The sequence below is a fragment of the Sipha flava genome, unplaced genomic scaffold, assembly GCF_003268045.1.
Source record: "Sipha flava isolate LNK unplaced genomic scaffold, YSA_version1 198_pilon_pilon, whole genome shotgun sequence".
NCBI lineage: Eukaryota > Metazoa > Arthropoda > Insecta > Hemiptera > Aphididae > Sipha > Sipha flava.
This window is the reverse complement of record NW_020272778.1, coordinates 105905-133645: the sequence shown is the minus strand read 5'-3', so window position 1 is coordinate 133645 and position 27741 is coordinate 105905. Positions and strand designations below refer to the sequence as shown.

Sequence of the window (27741 nt, the reverse complement as noted above, 5' to 3'; positions counted from 1 at the left end):
GAACGTTCAACTGTGATGTAATATATTTTATTTGCAGCCGTTTGAATTAAATTTATACAAATCGAGCGTTTCGTTTCTTATAATACTATATGACTTCATTTTTTAATATTATTTTTTCTTCGATCATTATTTCAGTTGGAAAATCACCGTGGAACAAAAAATAAATTGTAAACACTTGCTCCGTGCAATCTTGCCCTCACTCAACCTTTACTCCACCGTATTCAATGTGACGTGCGTTTTTTTATATTGCGTTTACATTACCTTCATTATTATTTATAACGTATGTATCGTTTGTCTTCTGTTTTACCGGGGAAGAAGAGAATAAAAATCTCAATGTTCGCTCGAGTGACATTTTCGAGAACGTGCGAAGTTTACCATCGTACCGTCGTAGGTTACGAGCGTCAGACAGTACTTATTATTATATTACAATTTTTTTTTTTCATTAACGACAGCCGATGCGCACATAGCTTCTCTGTACCACAACTTCTTCATGACTTCTCGTTTCCACCAACTTACGTAAGTAATATTAAAATAGCATTATATATATTTTAAATAATCTCTTTTCTTAAAATATATTATTTTTATATAAAATGACCAATTTTTTTTGAATATATTCCTTCCATTATTTTTTCATATTCAGTCAGGACTTTATTGACTTTGTATATACCTGATGATGAGTTTTTACAGAGGTACTTTACAAATACAATAATGCTCCAAGCTCAGGGTTTATTTCTTTATTTATTTCTATATTAATTGACGAATATTACCCATTTAATAATTTTTAATTTTTATTATTTCATTATTTTCTGTTTAACCTTTAATACCTTACCTGTATATATTATATATTAATTCATGAATCATTTCACGTACATAAATACATTCGTATCTTGTAAGTTGCATTAGCTATTAAGTACTTGTATTTATACACCTATACATTATTTTGATACTTATAAGATCCAAAGTTCATGCGAAATAGTTCGACGGTCTATGATTATTAATTTAGAACATATTCTATAAAATACCTATATAATAATATACCATTAAATAATAATATAAATAATATTTGATATATAACAATAATGATTATTATTTTTCTAACACAAAATGTTATTTAAACTTTTGGGATTTATATAAAGAAAAAAATAACTACACGTATCTAAAAAATAAATTAACTACTCGTAGTTAAAAAAAAAGTAAAAAAAAGTAACTCACTATATAACTAAGTTAAAAGTAATTAAATTTTTTAATTCGTTAATAGCAAGTCTTATTTATTTTTATTTTAAGTAAGTTCATGTTACAACTTGTCCAATGGTTTATAATCACTAAAACTGACGAAAAGTTATAAAAAATCGACAACGTTTACAGTATATCGATTTTCGACAGAATCGAATTTTCGTTTTTATCGTAAATCAAAAATAATAACATTTTATTTCAGAAGTATTTTATAATTGTGATGAGCGGAATAATTCTTGAGGTCGAAATCATTTACTATTTGAAGTAGACATTATATAATAGTTTTCTATAATATTGTTCTAGGTCTACAAAATGTATTTAGGAGCAGAAAAAATTTTTGGTAAACATGTTCAACTGGCGCCAGTTGAAACGGTGTGCCGAGGTTACCAACACCCGGATTTTTATATAAATGTACACGAAATATATATCAAGTTTTTTATTTAACATTAAATAAAAATAATACAATTAATTTAATAAAATTATTCTGAGCCACGCGGATGGTACGAATAAGCGGCCGCAGCGGACGTTATCGGACCTGATCAGGTGCGATAAAGAATTGGATTCATGGTCGACAGCAGACTAGTAAGCGAGCATATCGACCATGATCACTTTACCAGCGAACACTTGTGTAAGCACGCTGGAAAGGTTTGTACGGATACTGGCCCTGAAAAGAGCCATTTTTAGTGTCGACGAATGGGTCCACGAATCGCGGAGCCCCGCGGTAAATACCACTGGAGCCAGATTCGTTGTTGTTCTTCATGGCCGTGGTTGCCCGGCAGCCGTCATCGCCGTTATCTCTACTGTCGTTGTCGTCATCATAATTATCACCGGATGTTTCTATTTTTTTTATTTTTTGGTTGTTGATTGTTGTGAATCGAAGAATGGAGTGTCGATGCTCTGAAAAGTGACCGGTATGTATACCCAATCAGATATCGACGCTCCATTCTCAAATTTCGAATTTTTATCTGTCCAGTCGACAATGTAAAACGGAACTATTTCTCCGCTGTATTAGTTGCTTTCATGCCGTTTTACATTGTCGCAATGATGTTCTTGGTGGCCCTAAAAGAGCCGTTGTCATTTGAGCGCGTGTTCTGTTTCAAGATGTATTACATTTTTCACAATGTAAGTAAAATTTTCATAATTTCAATGTATTTATAAAGAAAAAAAAATGAAGAAAAAAAAAAATGAAAAACGAGTTCGAATTTTAGTTCGATAAAAAATTTGAATAGTTAGATTCGGGTCGAGTTTGTTTGAATAATTTTAAGTTCGTTTAGGTTCGGGTTCGTAATACTTTGATATTGTTCGGTTCGTCACCGAAAAATTAGATTTGACCTATCACTAATGAATACAAGCATTTTAACTAAATTTTTATTAAATTTTATCCATTTATATATAAAAATGCATTTAAAATGTCAAAAACTACTCTAAAAAGTAGAAAAGTCTTAATGAAAAAATGCAAAATAAAACTTTGATTTTTCAAATCCTCATTATATGAAATGAACTTTGTACTTGAAAAGCAATATTTTTGGACATCTAGAAAAAAATACAATTTGCATTCAAATCCATTCTTCTTAATAATATTAGATGTAGAACTATAGTACATGCGAGCATAATTGCCACGCTGTGATACTTCACTATGAAAATAGAAATTGTCAAATAACGAACAAAAACAGTTAAGGTAAGATGTCCAAGCTGCAAAAGTCGCACTGTTTTTGCGCAATTCCTATTGACTGGTTTCCAATGAGAAACTGTGAAAGGGCCGCAGCGACACGCGGCTCTTCTCAGTCGAAAGCAATGTACAGTCTGCTCATCAGCAATTTTTGCTATTATTTCCTATTTTATACTAATAAATTCCATGGCCGAATCATAGAACTTTGCCAAAGTCGTATTTTTGCTTGATCGATAAGAAATATTAATTAAAGAAATACGTAATAATTCTGTAACAATGTTGCTGGGTAGTTTAATTAGTTTAAACTTAACAAAAGATAATAAGTAATTGAACTGTTGACGTTTGAAGTCGCGACATTTTTTTTCTTTATTTAATAAATATCTTTCAATTAAAATTTCAAAAATAACTTCAGTTTTACGACTTTGATGTCCAACATCAACTTTTTTTTTTTTTTTTATTTTAGTAGAAAAATGATTTGTATTCTTATTCAATCTCCTCCAATAAAATATACACAATTGTATTGTAATTATAAAAGCATGTATCAAACATCTTGAATACTAGTAAAAATATCACACTAAATAAATAGGATCTGCAGTATTAAAATCACTTTAACTTTTTCATTTTTCGATGAACCACAGTGACCAGTCACTGGTGTAGAACAACAAGCGGACATCGGCGACTGATCATCTCGGTAGTCGCAGCAATAGCCGTGGGCACCGTACCAGTTAGTTGTTCTATAATCTTTATTCTATTATCGGTATTGATAACTTTATAAAATCATGTTATACCTTATTATTGTAGTTGACATAATGCACACTTTGTTTCGATTAAATACGCAAGACCGCGTACCATATTACTGCGCGCTGTCGACCTGTCGATATATTAAAGCAAATTTTCAATAATTAAAAAAAAAAAATGTATCTATAGAGTCATAAGTCGGAGAAGTGGTAAATCATATTGGAGCCTATAGCGGCACTTGTGATAAATCCGGCCATGTATCTAATCGATTTCTTCGCACATTGTATAATGTTAAACTTTATTTTCGCCGGGGATCGCATATCGACTTTAAGAAAACAGATTAACTTGCCACAGATTACACAGAGCCAAATCTGTACGTATCATCTGTATACCTCTACTATTTTTTTCTCCAAGTTAGTATCCAACACTGGATACAACTATCATTTTTTTATCTCCTGCGTTGTTACTCAACCAAGGTGGGTTGGTAGTAGTACTACCTTGTACCCAACATTCAAAATATTCAATCGCACGTGAACTTCGTTTTAAACAAATAAAATCTCGTTTATTTATTCGTTTTACTCGATCAGGCTTTTAAAAAAATACTCTAAATGTGTATAGGTGCTTTAGACGGAGGAGCAGAGCTGACCACGGAGTGCGATTGCAGGCTGATGAGCACCAAGGTGGAGATCACGGCCATCGGGTTTAATCATGCAAAAATGGGCATAATGCCTGCGTGGGGCTCTACGAGTCGACTGATGTCGATTATGGGCCATCAGAATACGCTGAACTTATTGCTGGACAGCCGGCCGCTGAGGGCAGTCGAAGCGATGGAAATTGGCCTACAGACGGTACAGTGGCTACTTTGCAAGACGCCATAGATTGGCTGTCGCGGAAGACTAGACACCACGTGAACGTGATTCGGTCCATCAAGCGGACGTTATCATGTCACGGCGACGGAGCTGACTGGAAAGCGGCCGCATCGATGGAAAACAAAATGTTCGCGGCATTGTGGGGAAGGCCTGCCGACAAGCACTACGGCACGGGAGACAAAAGCGGCTGATCACTTTCATTTTTCGTTCTACACGATGCAAATATAATAGTATAAATAATACGAATAAAATAGTGTCATGATATTTAAGTCTTTTACTAATAAATATATTATATCTTTTGTTTAAGAACCTAACCTGCATAAAATAATAGTAAATTCCAAGACATGTGAACAGTCTATTTTTATTTTATTTCAAAGCACAGTTTAATGGCCACAATATATAAAATTAGTGTCTCTTAAAGGTAACTTATATAAACCTGAACACAAAAGCTTAAATGTTAATACGTTATTGTCGGAAAGAAAACAATTATAATTATCTTAAATTTTAATAATATAGAATACTTAAAATTATTTTTAATTTTAATTTTATCCAACATACAGATCATTTGTTTTGTAACAACTATATATTCAATACAGTACAAAAATAAATATGTTTTCTTTTTATTCGAGTCTATTGAATGGTTTTAGTTGGAAATCACCTAATTACATTATTAATCATTTCAATTATCTAAAGTAGGTACCATTATTAATGGACAAGATACAAGTTAAATGAAACTTCAACTTCAGAAGTATAATAATAAATAAAGTATTATTTAACTAATCTTCCCAATAACGAGTTACTTTTATTAGGAACTGATTTAATAGGTACCCGATAAAAAATGAATGCATTAAAACTTAAAACAGTATAATTTATAGCATACAATAATATTACGTGGAATGACTATGTGCTTATTGAAAATTATTTAATTTACTATGAAGAGAAATTTTAGATTATTTAGTTTTTTGGAACGAATACAATTTTCCATTGGAATAGTAAGAATGATAAGTGTAATAATAATAATAGTAATAATAATAATAATAATAATAATAATAATAAAAATAATAGTAATAAAAATAATTTAAAAAAATAGTAGTTATTGAAATAAAAGTATATAATGATGATAATGTTGCAATAATAATAGTAATAATAATGATGATAATGATAATATTATAAATACAAAACCAACATGTATATAGTGTTGTGATAATATTTTCCTGTCATTTTTTCCAATGTATTAATATTATTGATATATAAAAATAATTTTTTGTTATTGAATTTTTATGACTAAAATGTGTCAAGCCAAGTGGTATGGATTTCGTAAAGTTGGATCGTCATGAATTTTACTCAGAATAAATTCAAACTTTGGAGTTTGTTGACTAGATCTCTTCTGAACCGTCTTATTGTACTGCCGATGTACGGAAAGTTTGACTGAGGATCATTAGCTGGCAACATGCCGGCTCGTGTACACGACTCGCAGCAGAACTTCTTGTAGTATGGATGATTACAGTAGGATCCTTTCACAATCAGAAAACAGTTGGCGAAAAGTCGGCTGTCCGTGCAATTTGGATGAATGTATACGCCTATAAAACGAAAATGATGATTTTAAAACAAACCAACATAATATCTACAATCATAGGCGTGCGCAAACTTGTATTTCATGAGGTGCCTACAGTACTTTCGGGGCCTATCTCAACAAAATATGTAGGTATATTTAATAAGTATAATGTTTAAATAATTAAATAAACATAATTTAAATTTTTTATTTAATATTGTGGTGTATTAGTTCCAATGATTATATTTTCTTCGAATCTTGTATATTTTTCTCAAATACCAACAATTATTTATGAATTGTACTTTTGTAGTTAATTGTAGTTATTATATTACCATAATAAGTTCTTATATAAAAATTTAGTAATTTTTTTCTATAACTAAAAATAATTTAGGTATTATTTACCAAATATTTTAGCATAAATTGAATTGAATTTAATTTAAAATATAGACCCCTACTCTTAGACTTCAATTGTAGGGCTCCATTTAAAACATTTAGGGGGTCTCCAGGCACACCTCGCACCCCCTTCCCCCATGTGCACTCCTGTGTCTATAATAATAAAAAGTCCACAAATAGCATGGCTGTATAATGTTACAGTCATATTAATATTTCCATGATCGTGTAGAGCTCTCAACGTCACACTATCAATTGAAATATTTATAATTTTCAATAAATTGGTACCAGTTATGGGAATTTTGATTAGAATACGAGTACATTTTACACGCGATTATCATTGTTAAAAAATAAATTATATCTAATACATAATATTATTTGTTTTAACAACATTCAAACAGTGTTGCTGGACAATGAATACTCAGGAACTCGAATATTCTACTAGGGTGTTATAATATAACATATATATTATATAATGTAGGTGATGTACAATTATCTCATATTTTTTTTATGTAACTGTCTGACTAATGTTTAACAATAAATTTAACTACAAAATGTGAAAAATACCTCAATTTTAAAATTATTCATGCATTGTCAATTCGTTATTTCTAAGCAACAAAATATAAATCTGTGTAGTAAAATTATAATTCTAGTTTGACTCAATTAATTTGTTTCAAATTTCCTATTTTTTCGCAGTCCAATATTTTTTAGTTGATGTTTTGCATCTAAACAAATAATTATTTCTATAATTTAGGTACACAAACCTTCTACTGTAATGTTAACAATTTTCTCATCAGAACCGTATGAGTTGTATGCTTCACATCTATAAGAGCCTGAATCCGAAGCATTGGTACGCACAATAATCAACTTGTTTTCTAAAAAAAAAAAGTTATTCATTATAAGTGCTTATATGTGTACAACGTAAACCTTTTTATGCCATAGCTATAGTATGGCTACCTGTAATTTGAGTACGATCATTGTTTCGTAATATTTGTCCGTCTTTGTACCAGTTCACAGCGGGTACCGGATAACCGTCGACTGAATAAGGAATCATCAAGTCCGAACCCACGGAAAACGTTGTAGTGGACAAAGATATGTTAACTTGCACAGGAACTGTACAGCAGTAATATGGTTATCAAATCATGGTAATAACATTCATATTAAACTAGCTAATAAAATAATGCCCATTGAAAGATTTTACGATTAAAAATAAGTAACTACACTTCTAAAATATTTGTAACAATCCACTAGATTACGTAAGATAACACTTAAAATGAAAAATCTAAAATAGCTGTGCTATAAAAGTGTAATAAAATAATTAACATATAGGTATTTATAAATGTAGGTATATTAATAATAATATAAAGTGTATAGTTATGATGTAATCATTTCCGTCACCAAAGCAAAGAAATTATTATCCCTGTCGATAAATTTAAAAAATGTTTAGTGAATAGTTAGTAATAAACCATTATTGTTCAAATTATTTTTAATTCATGACATACAAAATATACACGAATGAAAAAACAAACACCATTACATAGAAGTGTAATCGAAGATATTAAAATGTATATTGTATCGATTTTTTAATAAAATTATTACTTGTTAGACTAAGATCACACGAAGAAAATTAATTTGGTTATAAAAAATTTTAGTATTTTTAAAATAAATATATTATGCGAGTAAAAAAAAAATAAAGAAAATAACCGAATGCAACGAAGAACCAATGTTATTATGAGATTCCCCGTAGAAAATAATCATGTGCATTATTAGTGTAGTGAAATAATAGAAAAAAATTTAATAATTTTTGTCCATCCGTTTTACCTATAGGTAAACGTATACGTCTCCCGAGAGTGTTTATTTGATATCAAGTTCTGTCTGAGATTAAGTCCTGTCGTACTGAACCCATATCTCGGTTTCTATGAAAGCTTACGTGAAATAGAATTAAAAATTACCGTACAACTCGCGACATATATGAAAACAATCTCTGTCCCGCGCACAGGACATACGGAACGCATAGTTATTTCGCGTGTCTTATCCACGAGGGGTATGTTTCTGTATATGTATGTGTGTGTGTGTGTGTGTGTGTGTGTGTGTGTGTGTGTGTGTGTGTGTGTATGGGTGTGCACAGTGGTGTAGTTACGTGGGGGGGTAAGGGGTTTCCATCACCCCAGGATTTTTTTTTATTATCATATTTAATTATTATTTATTAATATTTACATATTATAGTAAAATGATATTTTCAATTTACTATGATAAGGTATATATTACAAATTGAGTAATAAAATACTTTTCATTAAATACGGGACATAATAATAATTACATTTTAAATGTAATATTATTATATAGGACCTCGTAAAGGTGTACTAAGAATATTATGAATTGACTCTTAAACACCCAAACCCCCCTCCATCAGAAAAAAAGTGTATCTACACCACTAGGTGTGCACGTCAAATGCTTCTGAAAGTAGTTAACGGCGGCGGTGAGCGAGAGAGCGTGTGGCTTACCGGTGAACACTCTCGCCTGCGTCTGCGTGGTCTCCTCGTACGTTTGCGTGGCGGTAGTGGCTATCCTATAGATGGGCGGTGGCCTGGTGATCCTGGCGTCGATCGGTCTTAGCCGGATCACGTCTCCGTTGTACGGTCGTCTGGGCGGCGGCAACAGGTACGGGCTGGCCGGGTAGTTGCCGTCGGCCGTGCCGTACGCCTGGAGCGTCACCGTCCACGACGCCGCCCTACCCTCGCCGTTATACGCCTGGCACGTGTACGGGCCGAGCAGGTTGACCGTCACCAGCCGTATCAGTAGCGAGTGATCGTTGCGCTGGTCGAACGTGTCGGACATCATCGGCAACATCCGGTCGGCCCGCCACCACGTGACGATCGGCCGCGGCCAGCCGATCGTGTAGCACTGCAACACGGCCGGGCTGTTCAACGTGACGGCCACGGCGGTGCTTTCCTCTCCGATGACGTTAGCGGGTCGAGGGACCGGGTCTGTGGGTTAACGTGTGCGACAACCGTTGGAGAAGAGGTGTGGAAAAAACGCGATGGACGGCGAAGAACAACGACAACGACGATGATAACAATAACAACAACAACAACAACCACAACAACAACACCAACCACAGCAGGGTAAAACACATGCAAACATCGAAGATGATATTATTATTAATATTATTATTTTTAATTAAGTTTAATGCGTACAAGTGCGAGTTATTGGCGCGTTAGTTGCAGAAAGAACCGAAGCGAAGCCTTAAAATAATATCGGTTACAAATCGTTATAGTAATATTTAGTTCGTCGAATAACAATATCGTAATAAAAAAATCGTGATATTACAACGGAATTATTTCTGTTCTCTAATCTTATTCCATTTGCTTTATTTCATTGTTAGTAAACGTCTCTTAGCTTCATAATTTTCATTTAAATTGAATATTACAAAATGCGGCAACTGTCCATAAGTTACACTATTTAAATAGTTGTTGGTTTTTTTTTTTAAAAAATAGGTAAAGTATATAAAAAACAAAAGTTATTGGAAATCGGTAATAACGATTATAAATTATTACGTGAAACGAATTTAATAAAATGCAAATCACTTTTCAAAATTACCGTTAATATGAATTATCGGTCACAGTAATTGGGAGGGGAAAAACGGTCACGTACCTTTGACTGTCAAGTAGACCTCTTTCCTGATCGGTTCTCCTATACCGTTGCTAGCTATGCAAATGTACAGTCCCGAATCGTATCTGTAAAGTCCTATGATCTGCAGCGTACCGTCACCGTACAGCTTGTAACGACCACCTGATCCATCGATCTGAAACAAAAAATACGCATAAACGCGTTAACGATAAAATACATGGATCGTCAGTTATTGTTGGAACTTTTTTTTTTTTATAAATTTAAACTTTCTATTTTCTATCGTAATATTACCAGTGTCGTGTTCTTCTGCCACACGATCGTTGGCGTAGGTCTACCGACGACTACGCACTTGAGATTGGCGTAATTTCCTTCTTCAGCCTCTACGATCGGATCGGCTGCGACTACTTGAGGTGGCGATTCTGTCCACATACGGAAAATAAGATAGTTATTATGGTACTATTATCACAACAATTGTTATATTCGTTGTTTCATGTACAATTTCGGTTAATTAAGCTTACCTTTTTCTTGTGATTCCGTTGTGGTTGTCGTTGGCATAGTTGTAGGAGTGGACAACTGTGGCCGTAAACAAAACGTACCACAACCATTGTAGCAACACTTGTCATCTCCCACACAGTCTGCGTCTGTTCTGCATTGTTCCGCACAGTCCACCTGGTAGGATGCTAGTTGAGGACATTTACCCGGTTTGAACACTTGAAATAAAGAAGTAATACTTTTTACTTATATTGATTTAAACCGATTTATAAATATATATATATATTTATTTATTGATATATGTTCATAAAAACATCATCTTAATGTTTACAACGTGACATTATAAATAATAAATAATAATATTTATAATATGCACGTATATTGTTGATTTTTTAATTGGTTTACCTGGTCTACACGAAACTTTATATTTCGATTCTCCATTATCCGTTGTAATTACATCCACGATACACTGGTAATCAGCTGGACAGATAGATTTCTGATCTGTTCCTGGTGAACAAGGATTATAACATCGGCAATCTTCACAGCCGACGGCATTGACCCAATGTTCAAGTCCATAAGGACACCGCGTTGCTTCTTCAGATAGTTGTTTGCATCGCAATTTCCCGGCTTCGCAAATGTCCGTAGAAATTTGTGGTTCACCCGAAGGCTTAGAAATTCGTGTATCTTCTTCAATTTTATTTGCTGCCCAATGATAATGGTTATACTCATGTTTTATTAAATAGTTTCATCATAAAAATATATGATTATAATACTTACCGTTAGGATCAAGATATGGATAGCATGTTCTTTCACATTCTTCAATCGTTTGGAATTTATTAGCGTTTCCTTCACAACCTCCATATGAAAAAGGTTCGCATCGTCTGGTCGATGTTTTAAAGTACCACATACTTACCTAAAATAATAACAACAGTAATAATATTTAAGCATAATATGTTTTATAAATAACATAAAACGTATTGAATCAAGTTCATTTTACTGTTTGGAGACAAGGTCCAGGGTCAAGAGGAATAAGGCAAACATCACTTGGTCGCACTGGAGCCATTGATAATGATGAAGCGACTGTAGTTGCGGAATTTTGTACACAACGGGCTTCACAAGAAAGTCGGTCGTCAAAGCGATTCGGGTTTCCTTGACATCCTCCATATCGAAATTGTAAGCATCTGTCGTTATTTGCATCATAATACCATTGTATAAAATTTCCATTGCACGGCCCTTCAAGTTTCGGTAATTTACATAGATCTACAAAGAAAATGTTTACATTTAAATTTAAATTTTTAAATTAAATAGAATACTCTAATTACCTTGCGTGTCGTAGCACTGTTGTTCGCATTCTTTTTTAGAACCGAAACGGTTTTCATTACCTCCACAACCACTATACATGAATTGCCTACATACACCGTTTACCCTGTCATAGAAATATTTAGTAGTCATATTACTACAGCTACCACGGTCTTCGTCCAAATAGCATATATCTATAAATTGCGTTGAAAAACAAAAATAATTAATGAAATAGTTTTTATTATAATTATGAATTTTTTTAATAAATTAATAACCTTTTGAAAACTGTGGTGGTGATAATGTTGTAGTACGACCAGAATCAATACATTTACTCTCACAAGCATATTCCGAAACGAAATTATTTTCATTTCCAGCGCAACCGCCATAATAGAATTGTCTACAACGACCTTCCAATGAATTAAAGTACCATCTATTTACGTAATTATGGCATTCACCGACAAGAGCTGGTAATTTACAAGTATCAAGTTCTAAAAAAAAAAAAAAAATAGTCAATTTATTTATTTTGTTTCTAATTTAAGTATAAACAATCATAAATAAAATGTTTTGAATCATTTTATCAGTCACATGCTTACTTCTCCTGGGTGGACATTTCGCTTCACAGGACTCTTGTGTCTCATAATTATTAGAATTGGCACCACAACCAGTATAATAGAAAGGCTTACATGCATTTTCGTTGTTATCAAAATACCACCTCGGGATCTTCTTATCACAACTACCCCGAGCAACAGTCATCAAACATTCTTCTAAATATTTACCAAACCCACATGCGTTTTGTGTTAGTAGCAAAATACGATAATCAAACAAGGATTTAATATTAATCTTACATTATAATTAAACATATTATGTATATTAACATGTAATATTTATTTACTTTTTGTTATGATTAATGTTATAATGCATCGATAAGTAAAATTAATAACATCTTAATTTAAATTTTATTAAATTAATAACGTCTAACATCCCAAGTCTAGATTAATTTTATAAATATATTAGTCGGGTGTTATGTCTGTGTTCATAACCCTTGGATAATAATTCATTGTATATTCTGATTGTGATTGAAACTTAATTTCATTTCTTTCATAATATCCGTAAATGTATAAACAATAAGGTATAATACCTATACTTGTTGATTTTCATGGTTACAATACCAATAAACTTTAGAATGATTATACGAATTAGTTTTATACGAGTTCATAGGTAAAATTGTAGTTCAAAAAATATCTTCTTTTAAATCTTCTAGAAAGCAAGTTTATATATATTTTATTAAATTTAAATATAAATAGCTAGTAAGAAATGTTTTATTTGTTTTTTCACTGAACTTTGTTATACATTACATAAGTTTTAATAAATATTGAATATTTATATATTCAATTTATTATTTTATATGTTGATAGTGTTATTGATTAAGATTATCTATCTACTTGTCTCATGCAATTTCATAACAAATTTATAATTTATTTTTACAAATATAACTAAAATATGTTGCTTCTACTTAAAAGATTCAAATATACCACACTCACCTTGAGTTTTAAGCGGATTTACACATTTATGGCTACATGATTCCTTCGTTAAGAAATTATTTTGGTTTCCTTTACAACCACCATAGTTGAATAATGAACATGTTCTTGCAGATTTATCGTAATACCAACGTGAGTAATTACCTTTGCAAGGTCCAGGTGTTAAAGGTTGGTCACAAGGATCTATTTATAAATATGATAAAATATAATTTAATTTGTAATAACATAATAAAACATTAATAATTTATTAACATTATAAATATTAACAAATTTTTATTGTTCAAATTGTATTACCCAAAGTATCAGGCATAACACAAAGGTGTTCACATTCTTCACGAGTTTGGAATTTGTTATTATTACCGAGGCATCCACTATAAACGAATTGTGCACATTGCTTTCTATCTTGATCATAATACCAAGTGAGATAATAACCTTCACATGGACCGGCACTTTTTGGTAAATAACATGCGTCTATGAAAATACAGTGATTGATTTAGGAAATAAATTAGACACGTGAATTTTACATAAAAAATTGTTCAATGTGTGTAAAAAAAAAGTTTGGTAAAAATGGTAATATTGATTTTCGTTACTCGTATAAATTTATTATCACCACTAATATGTAATTATTATTTATTTTGTAGAATCTTATCATAATTTTAAGTATTTATAAATGATAATTTTAATAATATTTAATTTAAAATCAACTTCATTACTTTTAACAAAATTTTTCCATTAAAAGAAGTTCTACCGGAGAAGATCCAAAAAATCAGTGCATAAATTAATAAAAAAACAGTGATCGTTTAGTTGGATAAAGTATGGTACAACTTTAATAAGTAGAATTCTTTAAAAATAGATTCTTTTTTTTCGAATATAAATACTCGTGTCATATAAGTATTATAAAATCTTAATAGTGGACTTAATAATAACTAAACAAATTTATAGAACCCTAAAAAAAATAAGTTTGTTCTTTGTAAATAATTTACTTTACTTGTAAAAATTGTTCCATGTACATTTATATTTATACACATGAATAGATCTTACATCCCTAAAATAAATAGTACTCATATCCATATGTTTGCTTATTTACCTCGCCCAGATGGTTCAACACATGTATCTTTGCATTCTTCTTGCGTTGTGAAACGATTATTATTGCCATTACACCCTCCATACCAAAATCTTGAACAGCCACCATACTCGGTGTCAAAGAACCATTTAACAGTGAAATTGGAACAACTACCACGGTCTTTCGATTGTTTACACCTTGCTAAAAAGTTTAAGACAAATTGTATTATATGTATATATGTTGTGAAACAAAAAACATAATGATATGTAGATATGCAATTTGTATGATAGATACCTCCTGGCAAAACGGGTTTAGATTTACATCCATCGAAATTTTCTCCTGTCGCTTCACTAATACCATCTAAACAACATCCATACTTAGATGCTTCACAACTACAATTTTTAGATTCATCTGGAGCTGGTGTATTTTTATCTGGACAACATCCATACTGAGAATTTTCACAGCCACATCCTTAAACAAATTAACAAAATATTATAAAACGCATAATAAATTGGAATATTACTTTTGACCACTGTACCTTGTGCGTGAGGACCAATGGCTTTAGTAATACCATCAGGACAACAACCAAATTGGTATGTATAACACGGACAACCTTGGTACTGAGGCCCTGAAGCTGGAGTAAAATCATCTGGACAACATTTATGTTCAGTATATTGGCAACCACAACCTAAGTTATTTGGTCCTCTTGCAGTAGTAATGTTATCCGGACAGCATCCATAGGGTGTATAAATACATCCACAGCCTACATTTTAATAGAAATTATCTATTCATAATATATGCATCCAACAAATAAATATAATTAGTGTCTGAAAATTTACCTTGTAAATTGGATCCATTAGCTGGTAATATATTATCGGGACAGCAACCATATTGGGTGTACAAACAACAACCTTCTTTGTTTGGACCATGTGCAGCAGTAATATTGTCGTCACAACATCCAAATTGTTCATTTGCACATGAAGGCACACAATCTTAAAATAATTTACAATTACTGGTTGTTCATCAAAGATAAAACAAGAAATTATAAATATTACTACACGGAAGTTAAAAGGTTCTATTTTTATTTTAAAATTTAAATTTTTATTAAGTTTTAAATAAAATATACAAATTAACATTATTAACTTTTAATAGTATTTTATTCTAATTTTAATAATAAGTTTACCAGTATTGTTTTCACCATATGTGCAGTTATCAAAATCAATTCCTAAACATCCTTCAAGATTATAACCCGCTGCCCCTGTAACTCCATCAGGACAACATCCGAATTCTGATAATTGACATGAATCACTTGGTTCTTCTGAAGTAGTTGATACAATTATAAAATCATCAGTTGTCACTGAAATATAAATGTTTATAATTGGAATATTTAATAATTTTATAACAAATATAGAATACATTGGCAGTATAAATAATGTTTATTAAATATATAAGTATTTGTGTATTTGTATAAAAGTAATTTAAAATAAATCATTTTAAATGAACCTAAAAGAAAACTCAACTTAACAAAATAGATATAACATGTCGGTAGTAGAAAATTTTTAGTAATATCCAAGAGTAAATCATTTATTTCACCAATTTTGGTTTAAGATTTCTATAACAATAATTTAATTTAATTTTTACTTTATCAACAAAAATGATTTATTATCTATTAATATTAAAATCAATTAAATATGTTACTACTATTAAGTAGCTTATAATTCAATAAAATATGCATGATACAATTGTAGCACTTAAAAATTATACCAACACTTTGTACAACTAATCTGTACAAAATAAGTTATTTTATTTATATGAATTTTTTTTATAAAATTATGTTTATAGGATTTTTATTTGTAACATTTTTAATTTATAAAATGGTAATTTAAATTATATTATTAGTTATTTATTGTTAAAAAATTATAATAATTAGTAAATTACTGATAAACAAAATGATAAAATAATATATATTGCGATTTAGTCCACTGTGGTTGAAGTATTAAAAAAAAAAAAAAAAAAACTATAAACTTAAATATACATAAATATTTTTTTTTAGCAGATGAACCTTTGAGTATAAAATCAAATATTCATTTTTGAATAATACTAGTTTTATAGGACCTTGTTTTATTTTGATACTAATTAAATAAAAAAAAACAGAACAAAAAGAATAATTATAGTTTACATTTTTTGCAATAATTATAAACAACGTACGATTATCTTGGCAACCGGCAAAATCGGGTCCACTAGCTGCAGTGATATTATCTGCGCAACAACCATATTTAGTTTCTAAACATGAGTCACATTCTCCTGATCCTTCAACACATTCGTAACATCCTTGGAAACTTGGCCCCGTGGCAGGCGTTATTCCATTTGGACAACAACCAAATCTATCATTTTTTAAAAAATCAACATTATATATAAATATGTTATAAATATTTTTTACTACGGTTAAGTGAACAAAATAGTATTACTGAGCATTTTTACATCCAACGTCAGGTACCGGAGTAGTAGTAATAGTTATATTAGTTAACTCAACGGGACATCCTTCTAAATCATTTCCTTGTGAAATGCTGTAACCATCAGGACAACAACCATATAAAGTAGAGTTACACGTTGAAGGAGGACATCCTTCATTTCTGGGTCCAGTCGCAGGAGATACACCATCCGTACAGCAGTTATATTCTGTGTCTTTGCAAGTGTGTATATCTGGACAACCTGGAAAATAGTTAAAACTAGTTAAAACTTTCTATTTTCATTTTAAATAAATAATTTAAAATATGTTCATTTTTTTTAGCCTTACCTGCACTGAATGGTCCTTTAGCTGGAGTCTTTTTATCATAACAGCAACCAAATTCAGATGTCTCACAACCTCCTAGTTTTTTTTTTCTTTTACAAACACGTTTCTTCTTTGTTGCACTAGCGATCAATGGGTTTTCATTTTTAGTAACACCTGTAAAATAAATTAAATTATAAAGAATACTAGAACATTTAACAATGTATTATAATTTATAAAAATAAATACTTTTATACCTTTTTTGGTTGTAGTTATAGTAAAATCTGTCGATGTCGGTATAACAGAAGGCATTTCACTAGTAAAACTGGTAGTGCTCATTGGTAACTCCGTTGATGACATTATTTCAGTGCTGGATGGTGCAAATGATGTAGATGACGACGATGGTTCAGTGCTCGATAATAACTCTGTAGTTGAAATCGAATTTGTAGTTACTTCTGTTTCACTAGTGTCAGTTATTTCACTGGTTGATATTGGTATAGTTGTTGATTCTGAGTAGGTAGTTAGTTCACTAATTTCAGTAGTATTTTCAGTAGTCGATGATGAAACTATTTCTGAAGTAGATACATTTTCAGTACTCGTTATTGTTTCAGTTTGAGATGAATCTGTCGATTCTGTTAATGTTATTGATGGCGATTCTGATGCAATAGAACTTAATTTAACTGTAGAAGACATATCAACAGAAGTTGAATCTGACGTTGACATCATATCAGTTGTTGGCCCATCGGTTGTCGACAATTCAGTTGTTGACACATCGGTAGTCGATATATCGGTGGTCGAGACATCAGTTGTCGATATATCCATATCAGTTGTAATCAATGAATCATTATTTTCTATTGCACCTTTAGAATTGACAAATTTTAATTTGACATCTGCTATTTCAGCTTGTCTCTTTTTTCGTTTAATAGAAGGAATAGTGCTCGTAACAACGGTTTTATCTATCGAATCAGAAGTAGTTATTGACTCTTTGAATTCTGTTGTAATATCTTCATTCGAAGTAGACATACTATTATATGTTGATTGTGCATAAGGTATCGTTGTGACCTATTACAAAATATTTTAATTATTAATAAGTAAATTATAAAATTGGATACAAAGTACAAAATATGTGCCTGCTTTGTTTGAAATTAATTAATTTATTTATTTATTATTTTTTAATGCTATATATAATAATAGAAGCAAAATTACTTCGGTATCTGGTTCAATTGCAAAGGGAGTAACAGTTATAATTTCATCTTCACATTCTTCTTCTAGCGTATCTTCTTCTACTATTGACTTCTTTGTCTCCACAGGCATAATTTGATCTAGATAAAAATAAATTAGTACTCCTGTCTTATGGATAATATGAAAATGTTAAATTCTCATACAAGAGAAATAGTTTATTTTTACCTTCTCCACAAGGCTGTTTGTTACATTCATCGCTTGTGTATAATAGTGTTTCAGGTTTACATTGACTAGTATCTACAGTTTTGTTTCCAAGCATGCAAAATACTTTCCTACTCTTTTCTCCCGAACCGCATGGTTTTGAACACTAGTTATGCATTCAATTGGATTAAAGATAGAAAAAAATTAATATTTAGTGAAATAAATTTAACGAAATGTAGAAATGACAATGATCTGTTACGTACTGCTGTCCAAGGACTTGCAAACCATTCTCCTTTGCACGTTTCTTTTCCGGTACAATTTTTGGTATCTTCATATTTTTTACTTGGGTCACATTTTACGCTATCAACTTTTTTTATTGTTTCGCCTACCAATGAACCACAAAATACTTTTCTTATTTGCACTCCAGTACTGCATTTCGATGAGCACTGAAAGTATTTTAAAATTGTGTTTAAAAGCATAACTTATTAAACAGAATAATATTATTTTAATGGTTTCTTTAGTATACCTCGCTCCATTGACTAGCGTACCACTGAAACTCGCATGCGTCTGAAGGAGTACAATTTCGTTGTGATTCTGGTTCTTTCAAATAATTACAAAATTTTTTATCATATAATTTCCCTTTAGCATTTGCACAAACTACTTGTCTAGTTTCAAAATCCAAATTACAATCACCGCACTAAAATAAAAAGATAATTACGTGAAGATAAAACTAATAAATTAATAAAAAAACAAAATGTTTCTTACTCCTGACCAAGCAGATGTTATATAATCTACACCTTCGCATGGGCGCAGTTCACAAGATTTCGTCGTTTCTGGTTTTTGAGCCTCGCATTCATCATCATTTAAAACGATAATTTTTTTACCCACTTTTCGGTAACAACTTACTTTTCTGGTTTGCTTACCAGCCCCGCACAATTTATCACACTGTATGCATAAAAAAAGTGTTATTTAATATTATTAATGTTTATTTACGTGTAATTTAAAAATAATTTTATTTTATGTGATCATAAACATATTTTAGGATCTTATTTACTTGAATTTTGGGTACAACTTTTCAAAAAAAAAAAAATAAATAAATAAATACAATCGCTTTTAATGTGAAATATAATTTTTATATTTAACGTAGTTTTATACTTAAATAAAATTTGTAAATATGAATGACTTATCATTGGGTGTAACTTTTACATTGTATACTAAAAATGTTATTCGTAATAGTAAAAATTGTTTTTTAACTTACTGGCTTCCAAGGGTCAGTATACCACAGTGGGCACTCTAATCCTACATTGCATGGTTTTACAGTGCTCGGCTTAACTCCATCGTATTGATCACAATAATTATTATCAACAGGAACATCAACACCATTGATACGTCGAACACATTTAACCTAAAATTATACAAAATACAGTGACATGTTTTTGATTCAGTGTGTTGAAAATCGTTTAAAATTATATATAAACAAATAAATAGTTTATGTATAAAAATAAATTAATAAAATCTTAGCCTGGAGTATTATTATATTTGAAAAGTATGACCGGTTTCGAATTAAAAATTCATCGTCAAGTATATTCAAAATCAATAAAATCGAGATTGAATATAAAAAAAATAAAGAAAAAATACATTGAGAAAAATTGTTCGTTTTCCATAGGGATAAGTTATTTTGATAGGAGAGATTATTTAAAATGAGTTCAAATTAGACATATATAAGTTAAGAAATATAAATACTTTGGTTTATATTATTTATTATTATCTAAAATGTATTAATATAAAATATTTTTTTAAATCGGTTTATACATTTAAAATATTATTAAAATGATTTTTCTTTATTTGGTGGTGTACGTATAACTCTTCTAAACCTGAATTAATGAAAATGGTATTTTGGTTATTTAACATTTCTAAGTCTTTATTGATATCAAAATGTGTGTTATAGTTATTTTCTAAACATTATTTTCTTAGAGGCAGTCTTTTTCAATTTTATTACAGAAAAGTATTCTTTATATCTTATTTTTAAATTTTTTATTTGTCTTACCTTAATAAAATATAATACAATCATATTTAAGTTTAAATAATCCAGAAATTTCAAAAGAAAGATAATTTTTTGTGAAGTTTTTAATTCTATTATTTATATATTTGATTAAATTATTAATAATTTTAAAAACAATTTTTACATTATCAGTATTATTATTTTGAATTATAAGGAATTCTATTGTTAGATATGAGTATACTTCTTTAATATTTCATACTGCAACAGTAAAGAACAATATTTGGTGAATTGTGTTATATTTTTTTCTTTAATGTGTTTTTATAATTTTTTCATAATATTTAAATTGAAATTATTACTATATATTAGATAAAATTGAGGTCGTATTTATTAATATATTAATTTAATAAAATACGTTCAAGTCTACAGAATATTGAATTAAAAAATGATATTTTTCGAGAATAATAATAAATAGAATGATGTGATATTACACTATCATTTTGTGTAGTTTTCCTGTAAATACTAAATTCAAATTTTTTATCTATTATGAACATTTTAAGATCTAAGAAATTATGTTAATTATTTATTTGCATTTCGAGTATTAATCATTTACTAATTTTTAATTTTTGTTTTCTTTTTTATCATTTTATTATATGTATGTGTTAATGTAAAATTTAAAAAATAAATAAATTGTACATTACAATATTATGTAGTTAAAAGTGATCTAGCTTCTAGACTATCTAAATAAATACCTGTTTAACTCATTTCAAATTTAAGTTATAATAATTATATCTTAATTAATAGTTTACCTCTCTTGTTTGAGTTCCATTGGTTCCACATTTATGTGTGCATTCTGTCCAATTAGCTGGAACCCATTTAGGTGGACATGGTTCCATCGAACAAGATTGTGTCTTTATGGGTTCCAAACCCGGGTCACAAAGTTCTGCAGGTACTGGCATTGAGTCGTTCTTTTGAGCACACCAAACGTTTCGAGTTTTTGTACCTGAATATATTATTCATTTTAAAATTATATAAATTAATAAAGTAATTAAAAATAAAATAATTAACAATTCACTTATGCTGTTTATGTATATTTCAAAGATATAAACACATTAGGTAAAGAATTTAAAAGTTTTTAAATACGTTTTTTAGTATTAAAAATAACTAATATAGCACTTTATTCTGCATAGTCTAATAATTGTTTATACTCTATAATGATTTAAATACAAATTAATATATATTATATAGGGAGATGATATCATAATCAATGAAAATTAATTTGAATTTTGGATAATTATTCAAATTCAATTAAAAATTAGTTTGATAGAATTCTCGATACACAATTATATACATGCATTATAATATACAAATATAAATTTATAAATATATATTTTTGTTTTAGATTGGATCGAAAAATGTCTTTCGGAATTGGCAAAATATTTATAAATATTTGAGTGGTAAAATAAAATATAATAAATGTATAAAAATCTAAGCAAGGAAATTATATAGTTATGTTTTTATTTTAAATGTTATCACATATAAAAATTTAATTTTTTTATTCTTAATAAATATTCATTTTATTATAGAATATATATTTTCGTATTTTCATATTTTTTTATTTTTATTTTTTCTAGTTTCTGATTTAAAACGTAATGTTTGTTTGTTGTATAAATAATAAGTACTTATTATCAGAAGTGTGAAATCATAGAATAGACATTTTTTTTTTTTGAAAAATATAAATTTACTAGTATATTTATTAAAGTATAAAACTGAATGTTGTTTCTATTAATTTTAAAACTAAATACTTATTGCTCTTTTATCTTATTTAAAATTAAAACAAAGCTAAGAATGATCAAGTATAATAAAAGTGAAAAAATATCTATTAAAAGATTATTTGATACGTATAACTATTCTTAAAGTATAATTATATATAAGAAATATAAATTGTAGAATTGAAACGAAATAAAAATATAAATCTGCATCTAGTTGTATTAAAGGTTTCTATAATGAATTATTTAAAATTTAAAATATGCTGACTTACCTCCACCACAGGTTGTGTTACATTCAGTGAATTCATTATACATCCAATTGTATCCTTTAGATAATGTTTGTTTTACGGCACTAGTAGGAATACTGTACTCATATTCGATTCCTGGGTTAACTTCTTGATACAATAACTAGTTATATACATAAAACGATGATTATTAAAAAAGATCCTCAACAGTAAGTAAATGACATTTTTAATTAAAATGAAAATTATTTATTTAAATAATTATCTTTTTATATTTTTAAATTATAAATTTATTAAGATCTTCAAAAGTTAATTAATGATTCTATTCTGATAAAAAATTAGATGAATTAACTAGTTCATAAGTGAAACTACATCATAAAATAAGTATTCAATAAAAAATAAAAATTATAACACGACATCAAATGAAAAACCTCATTCATAATTTGTTTTTTATTACATTACAAAAAAAATAAAAAATTGTGTACGAGTATATAACATATTTATATTTGAAAAATAAAATTACAACTTACCACAATATAAATTGCTTCTGAGATTGGTCCTAAAGCTGTAACTGTTTCGGGTGTATAAAGAGCTCGTTTTTTCCTTTCATAATGAAATATGGTATTACATATTTGCAAACTTCTAGGATAATCTATCTTCCAATTACCATTTAGATAGTAGTGCCCAGTAATATTTCTAATTGCTTTGTTAAAATAATTTTAATATCATTATATGGATTATAAAAACTAAACCAACAATGCTAAGACTGAAAATTACCTAAATAATTATTGGATGGTTGGATTTCTCTTACTTTAATATTTGTAGCACCTGCTGGAATTAACAATATATCCGTGTACCCTGAAAATACAATCAATTTGAAAATAATACAGCTTTATTTTCTTATTATTTAAGAAGAAATGTTTAAATGCAATATTTCTTAAATTAAGCACTCTCCATTTTTATGATACTTTGATATCAAAAATAATTATAAAAAAATTGTAATAACTACATACCGTATTGTAGATCATTCATGTCCAAAATACCTTGGACAGTATTACAGTTGGAACCATCACCTCCACAAATACGACAACGATCTTCTCTTTCTGGTGATCCTAATAGGTTATCACATCCAACGGGCTAGAATTTATGTTTGAAAAATAAAAAATTACTACTTATTACATTTGACTATGAAATAAATTAAAACTGGTAAAATAAGCAAATAAATCAACAAAATATTTTGTTATCGTTTCCTTTATTTTTATTAATACTTTAAACCTTATTTAATAAAATTACCAAACATTTTCCATCGACACAAACATCAAGTTTTTCTTCGTCACATTTTGTACCATCAATTACTTTATTTCTATGCCTGTAGTAAAATCGTTCACCTTTTGGCATGCAATTTAGTTCACATTTGTTCGGAGCTTTGGTATAGGGAATCCATCTAGATATTGAATTAATTTTTGAACACAAACATTTGAAATGTAACGTTTTTGTTGAAACTTACTCGTATTTCGAACCTTCAAATGGTAATCGGTTAAATGCTGAACATTGTTCAAGTCGAAAATCGAGACTATTTTTGGGACATTCCTATAAAATAAACAATATATTAATTATTCTAATTATAACTTTTTTTCTGTTATAATAATAATTATGTTCGTTAATAACAAGGATTATTAAATTCTTTTGATTCATTCAATAATTTTTTATGTAGTATAAGTTGAGTTCCTCGTGCTTTTAGCTATTATAATTAATCTGGTCCATATCATTCTCATTATTCTTATCACAAATATGGATGATTTAAAAAACATTTTCTTATATTTGATTAATTTAACACCAATTATTGTCAAAAAAATGTAATTATACTTTAGTTATAAATTTCTAAATATCATTTTTGAACAGTAATGATACATACATGAATGTTACAGGAATAATATCTTTTCGATGACCCTGTGCAATCTTCAGAACCATCTTGTCTAGGAACAAAAACAAAATAATAAATATTATGTATATTAATTAATTAAACATTCATTATTCAAGTACATTAGTGATAGTATAATGTCGTATTATGCAAAAAAAGAAACGTAGTGTAATGGATCCCATTTGTTGATATTTGCCAAATAAAATAACAATACCACTAATATTTTTCACTAATGACCTTTTTGTATAGATTGTTTAGGTAAATTTGTTAATAATACAAGTTTACCTTGAAACTCTTTTTTCAGATTAATAATAATAAAGGCGTAGCAAATAATCATAGACTTAGGAAAAATGAAAGTACTTATCCAATATGTTTTCGATTGATGAAACAGTTCATTGTTTTAAACAAAAAAAATCAGACTAAAACATTAAATAATCAATTGCAAACGAATTTTATTTAACAATTATGTCATAAAGATAGGTTGATGTAATTAATAATAATTACATCAACCTATAATAATCAGTGGTTAATTTATAAGTGAAAGGGATATTTAGTTCAAACTTGACGTTTCCTTTTTAATCGCACGGCTACTAATAAAAATTAAAATTCCAGTAAGTGATTGATTTTAATTTGTTCAATTTAGAATTTAAGTTTGCATGTAATTCCAAAAAAATAATATACAGCTCTACTAGAAATTAATTAAACTTATCTCATGTAATATAAAATTATCCAAAACATTAAATTATTCCACATACAAGAAATGTCTGCTGTACATGATTTTACATACATCATTGGTCATTGTTTATTAAGCGACAGTGAAATTAATTTAATTAATATAATAAATGTATGCTAGGAATCTCTTAAAATACCTGGATGTTAAACATCTTCTGGTTTGAAATGCAACTCCCCCGCCGCAACTACGTGAACATTGGCTGTCATCTGACCACGGACTCCATTCGCCACTTTCCGGGCTACTGTTTTCCAAGTATACATGGTATTCTGGTACGAATCCAGAGCTACTAAATGTAGTGTTCCATTGTTGTCTTTTATGTCGACCATGACGTAGGTGATGCTAAAATATAAACCATATGATTTAATTAGGTATAAATATTTTATTTTCCAGTTGAAATATATATTGTATTTTATTTATGCAATAAACTATTATATTTTTAAACAGACTAGCCGTACCAATTATTTTTTTTAAAATTCTATATAGCATAAAAAAATTTAGATATTGGTTCTTATAGCTATATAACAAAATTTTTAATAATAAATATATTTAAACATGGTTAACATAATATTGAACAGTTTGTTGATTTGTATTTTGACTAATTTCTTTTTTTGCCACTTTCTTTTTGATATTATATTTAAAATGTTTTTAAATTTATATAATTACACTTTTATTTTTGTATCTTAAAGCTGCATAATTTATTATTGAAATATTAAATATCCTTCTTAACAAATGTAATAGGTGAGTAAAATAAATTATAAATCAAAGTTAAAATAAAAAATAATAAAATTGAAAAATCCTTTAAAAATTAATAATTATGATTATTACATAATAATTACATTCTATATCCCCAAATTTAAACACCAGCATAAATCAAATGAAATTTAAGCAAATTCACTTAGTGTAATAGTAATCTTACTATAAATATAAAGAAGAGTTATCTAAGATAGTAAAGTCGTAAAATCAAAATTAATTATGATAATTTAATTAATTTAATAGCAGAATAAAAAGTAAATATCAAAACTATTAAAGATATATTTTGTATACTTTAGGTATGAATCTGAAATTAATTAATATATTGAATGGTGGAATATAAAGTACTCGTAGTTAACCATGTTTCAGAGTTATAAGTTTGAAAATATTTAAATTGTATATAAGAATTGGTATGAAATCATATAACTAATAGGCCATTTAATTCGGAAGCATGAATTCCACAAAATAGTTATGAAAACAATTTATATAATCGTTATATAGAATTACGTGAAACAAATTGTACTTAATATCAAAGACACGTCACTTTTATTAAAGAAACAATTTTATTAGTTTAATTGTTGTATTATTTGTATTTTCTAATCCACCAATGATATTATATACTTACTTACATAAATGTTATGATATTATAGACACCTTTATTATCCTATATTTATGGTGTTCACCTTTTATGCATAACGATATCTTATATGTGGTTCATTAAAATATAAACTTCTATTTTATCCATATAATATTGTATTTAATTATATCATAACAAACGAGTTAATAATATCTAATAAAAATAAAGACTTGGTAAAAATTGTATACTGGCTATAGTGACCGAGACTAGATACGTAGTAACTAACACATGAGATCGAGAGTTCGTTAGAGGTGATTAATGGAGTGTTAAAAATAACGCCACAACACCCTGTCACGGCCTAGGTTCTTCTCACGATTTTCTAATCATTGGTCGTGAAAAAAAAATATAGCGTAAAATGAAAAAAATAACTGTGCAATGTTGATTGTTGTGTATCGATTACTAAAAAAAAAAATAATGGAGTAAAATATACATGAATTTTTATACAACGGACATTTTACTCTTAAGCTATGATAATCATGAGTTTTAAACTCTTCTTTTCATACACACACACAGACACACAGACACACACATACGCACGCACGCACAAACACATGCACAAACACCATGTGAGTACCTGTACCTATGTGTTGTATATAATTTATATATATTAAACCTACTTATGAGATACTCATCTACAAAAAAAAAAAAAAAAACGACCTATTCCTGTGAATATATAATTCACATAATATATAATTCATCTCCATAATAGACGGTTTGTCTTAAATTACGTAAATATTTTGTTTAACACTACCAAAATATCTACCGAGAAATACAAGATATTTAATATGTTTGATATATTTGATATCTCCTATTTAATAGAATAATTACATTGAACAAGTTCTATAACAATAATTTATTATAGAATATTTTTTTTCTTTTAAATATTTTATGGAAGGTTAAGTTTCTAAGTAAATAATAAGGTTTATTATTGTAATATTAATCGGAACATTATTGGACTAGAAAATAATTAAAAAGGCTGATTTTTTGAATCGTTTAAACATAATACTCTCTTGAGTTTAATAAACTTAGACTATCTAGACAATTCATTTGAAAACTAATTATCT

General features: G+C 28.7%; 1 protein-coding gene and 1 pseudogene across 3 annotated transcripts in view; one reads left to right on the top strand and one right to left on the bottom strand.

Annotated features, from left to right (window-relative positions):
* The first annotated feature begins 4248 nt into the window (after nt 1-4248).
* On the top strand, nt 4249-4700 carry LOC112681882 (annotated as a pseudogene).
* A 920-nt stretch (nt 4701-5620) lies between these two features.
* The window catches only part of LOC112681894 (papilin), a 42561-nt gene continuing 20440 nt past the window's right edge, over nt 5621-27741 (bottom strand). The window contains exons 3-41 of one of the 3 annotated variants that reach the window (XM_025552231.1): nt 25427-25629; nt 24552-24612; nt 24144-24226; nt 23930-24080; nt 23650-23773; nt 23414-23494; nt 23167-23339; nt 22667-22802; nt 21435-21628; nt 19885-20031; nt 19392-19571; nt 19153-19323; nt 18890-19072; nt 18651-18792; nt 18450-18565; nt 17501-18305; nt 17271-17420; nt 16942-17185; nt 16682-16857; nt 15657-15830; nt 15313-15465; nt 15012-15236; nt 14768-14944; nt 14498-14674; nt 13705-13881; nt 13414-13593; nt 12466-12636; nt 12148-12360; nt 11896-12066; nt 11571-11833; nt 11351-11486; nt 10979-11275; nt 10600-10791; nt 10373-10500; nt 10106-10256; nt 8956-9438; nt 7409-7564; nt 7216-7326; nt 5621-6089 (exon numbers count right to left, since the gene is read on the bottom strand). In XM_025552231.1, coding sequence (XP_025408016.1) covers nt 5854-6089; nt 7216-7326; nt 7409-7564; nt 8956-9438; nt 10106-10256; nt 10373-10500; nt 10600-10791; nt 10979-11275; nt 11351-11486; nt 11571-11833; nt 11896-12066; nt 12148-12360; nt 12466-12636; nt 13414-13593; nt 13705-13881; nt 14498-14674; nt 14768-14944; nt 15012-15236; nt 15313-15465; nt 15657-15830; nt 16682-16857; nt 16942-17185; nt 17271-17420; nt 17501-18305; nt 18450-18565; nt 18651-18792; nt 18890-19072; nt 19153-19323; nt 19392-19571; nt 19885-20031; nt 21435-21628; nt 22667-22802; nt 23167-23339; nt 23414-23494; nt 23650-23773; nt 23930-24080; nt 24144-24226; nt 24552-24612; nt 25427-25629 — 7491 coding nt within the window. In that variant the 3' untranslated portion in view covers nt 5621-5853. The remainder of the gene's footprint in view (nt 6090-7215; nt 7327-7408; nt 7565-8955; nt 9439-10105; nt 10257-10372; nt 10501-10599; nt 10792-10978; nt 11276-11350; nt 11487-11570; nt 11834-11895; nt 12067-12147; nt 12361-12465; nt 12637-13413; nt 13594-13704; nt 13882-14497; nt 14675-14767; nt 14945-15011; nt 15237-15312; nt 15466-15656; nt 15831-16681; nt 16858-16941; nt 17186-17270; nt 17421-17500; nt 18306-18449; nt 18566-18650; nt 18793-18889; nt 19073-19152; nt 19324-19391; nt 19572-19884; nt 20032-21434; nt 21629-22666; nt 22803-23166; nt 23340-23413; nt 23495-23649; nt 23774-23929; nt 24081-24143; nt 24227-24551; nt 24613-25426; nt 25630-27741) is intronic. The other 2 variants (XM_025552234.1, XM_025552232.1) reach the window with 2 other exon arrangements.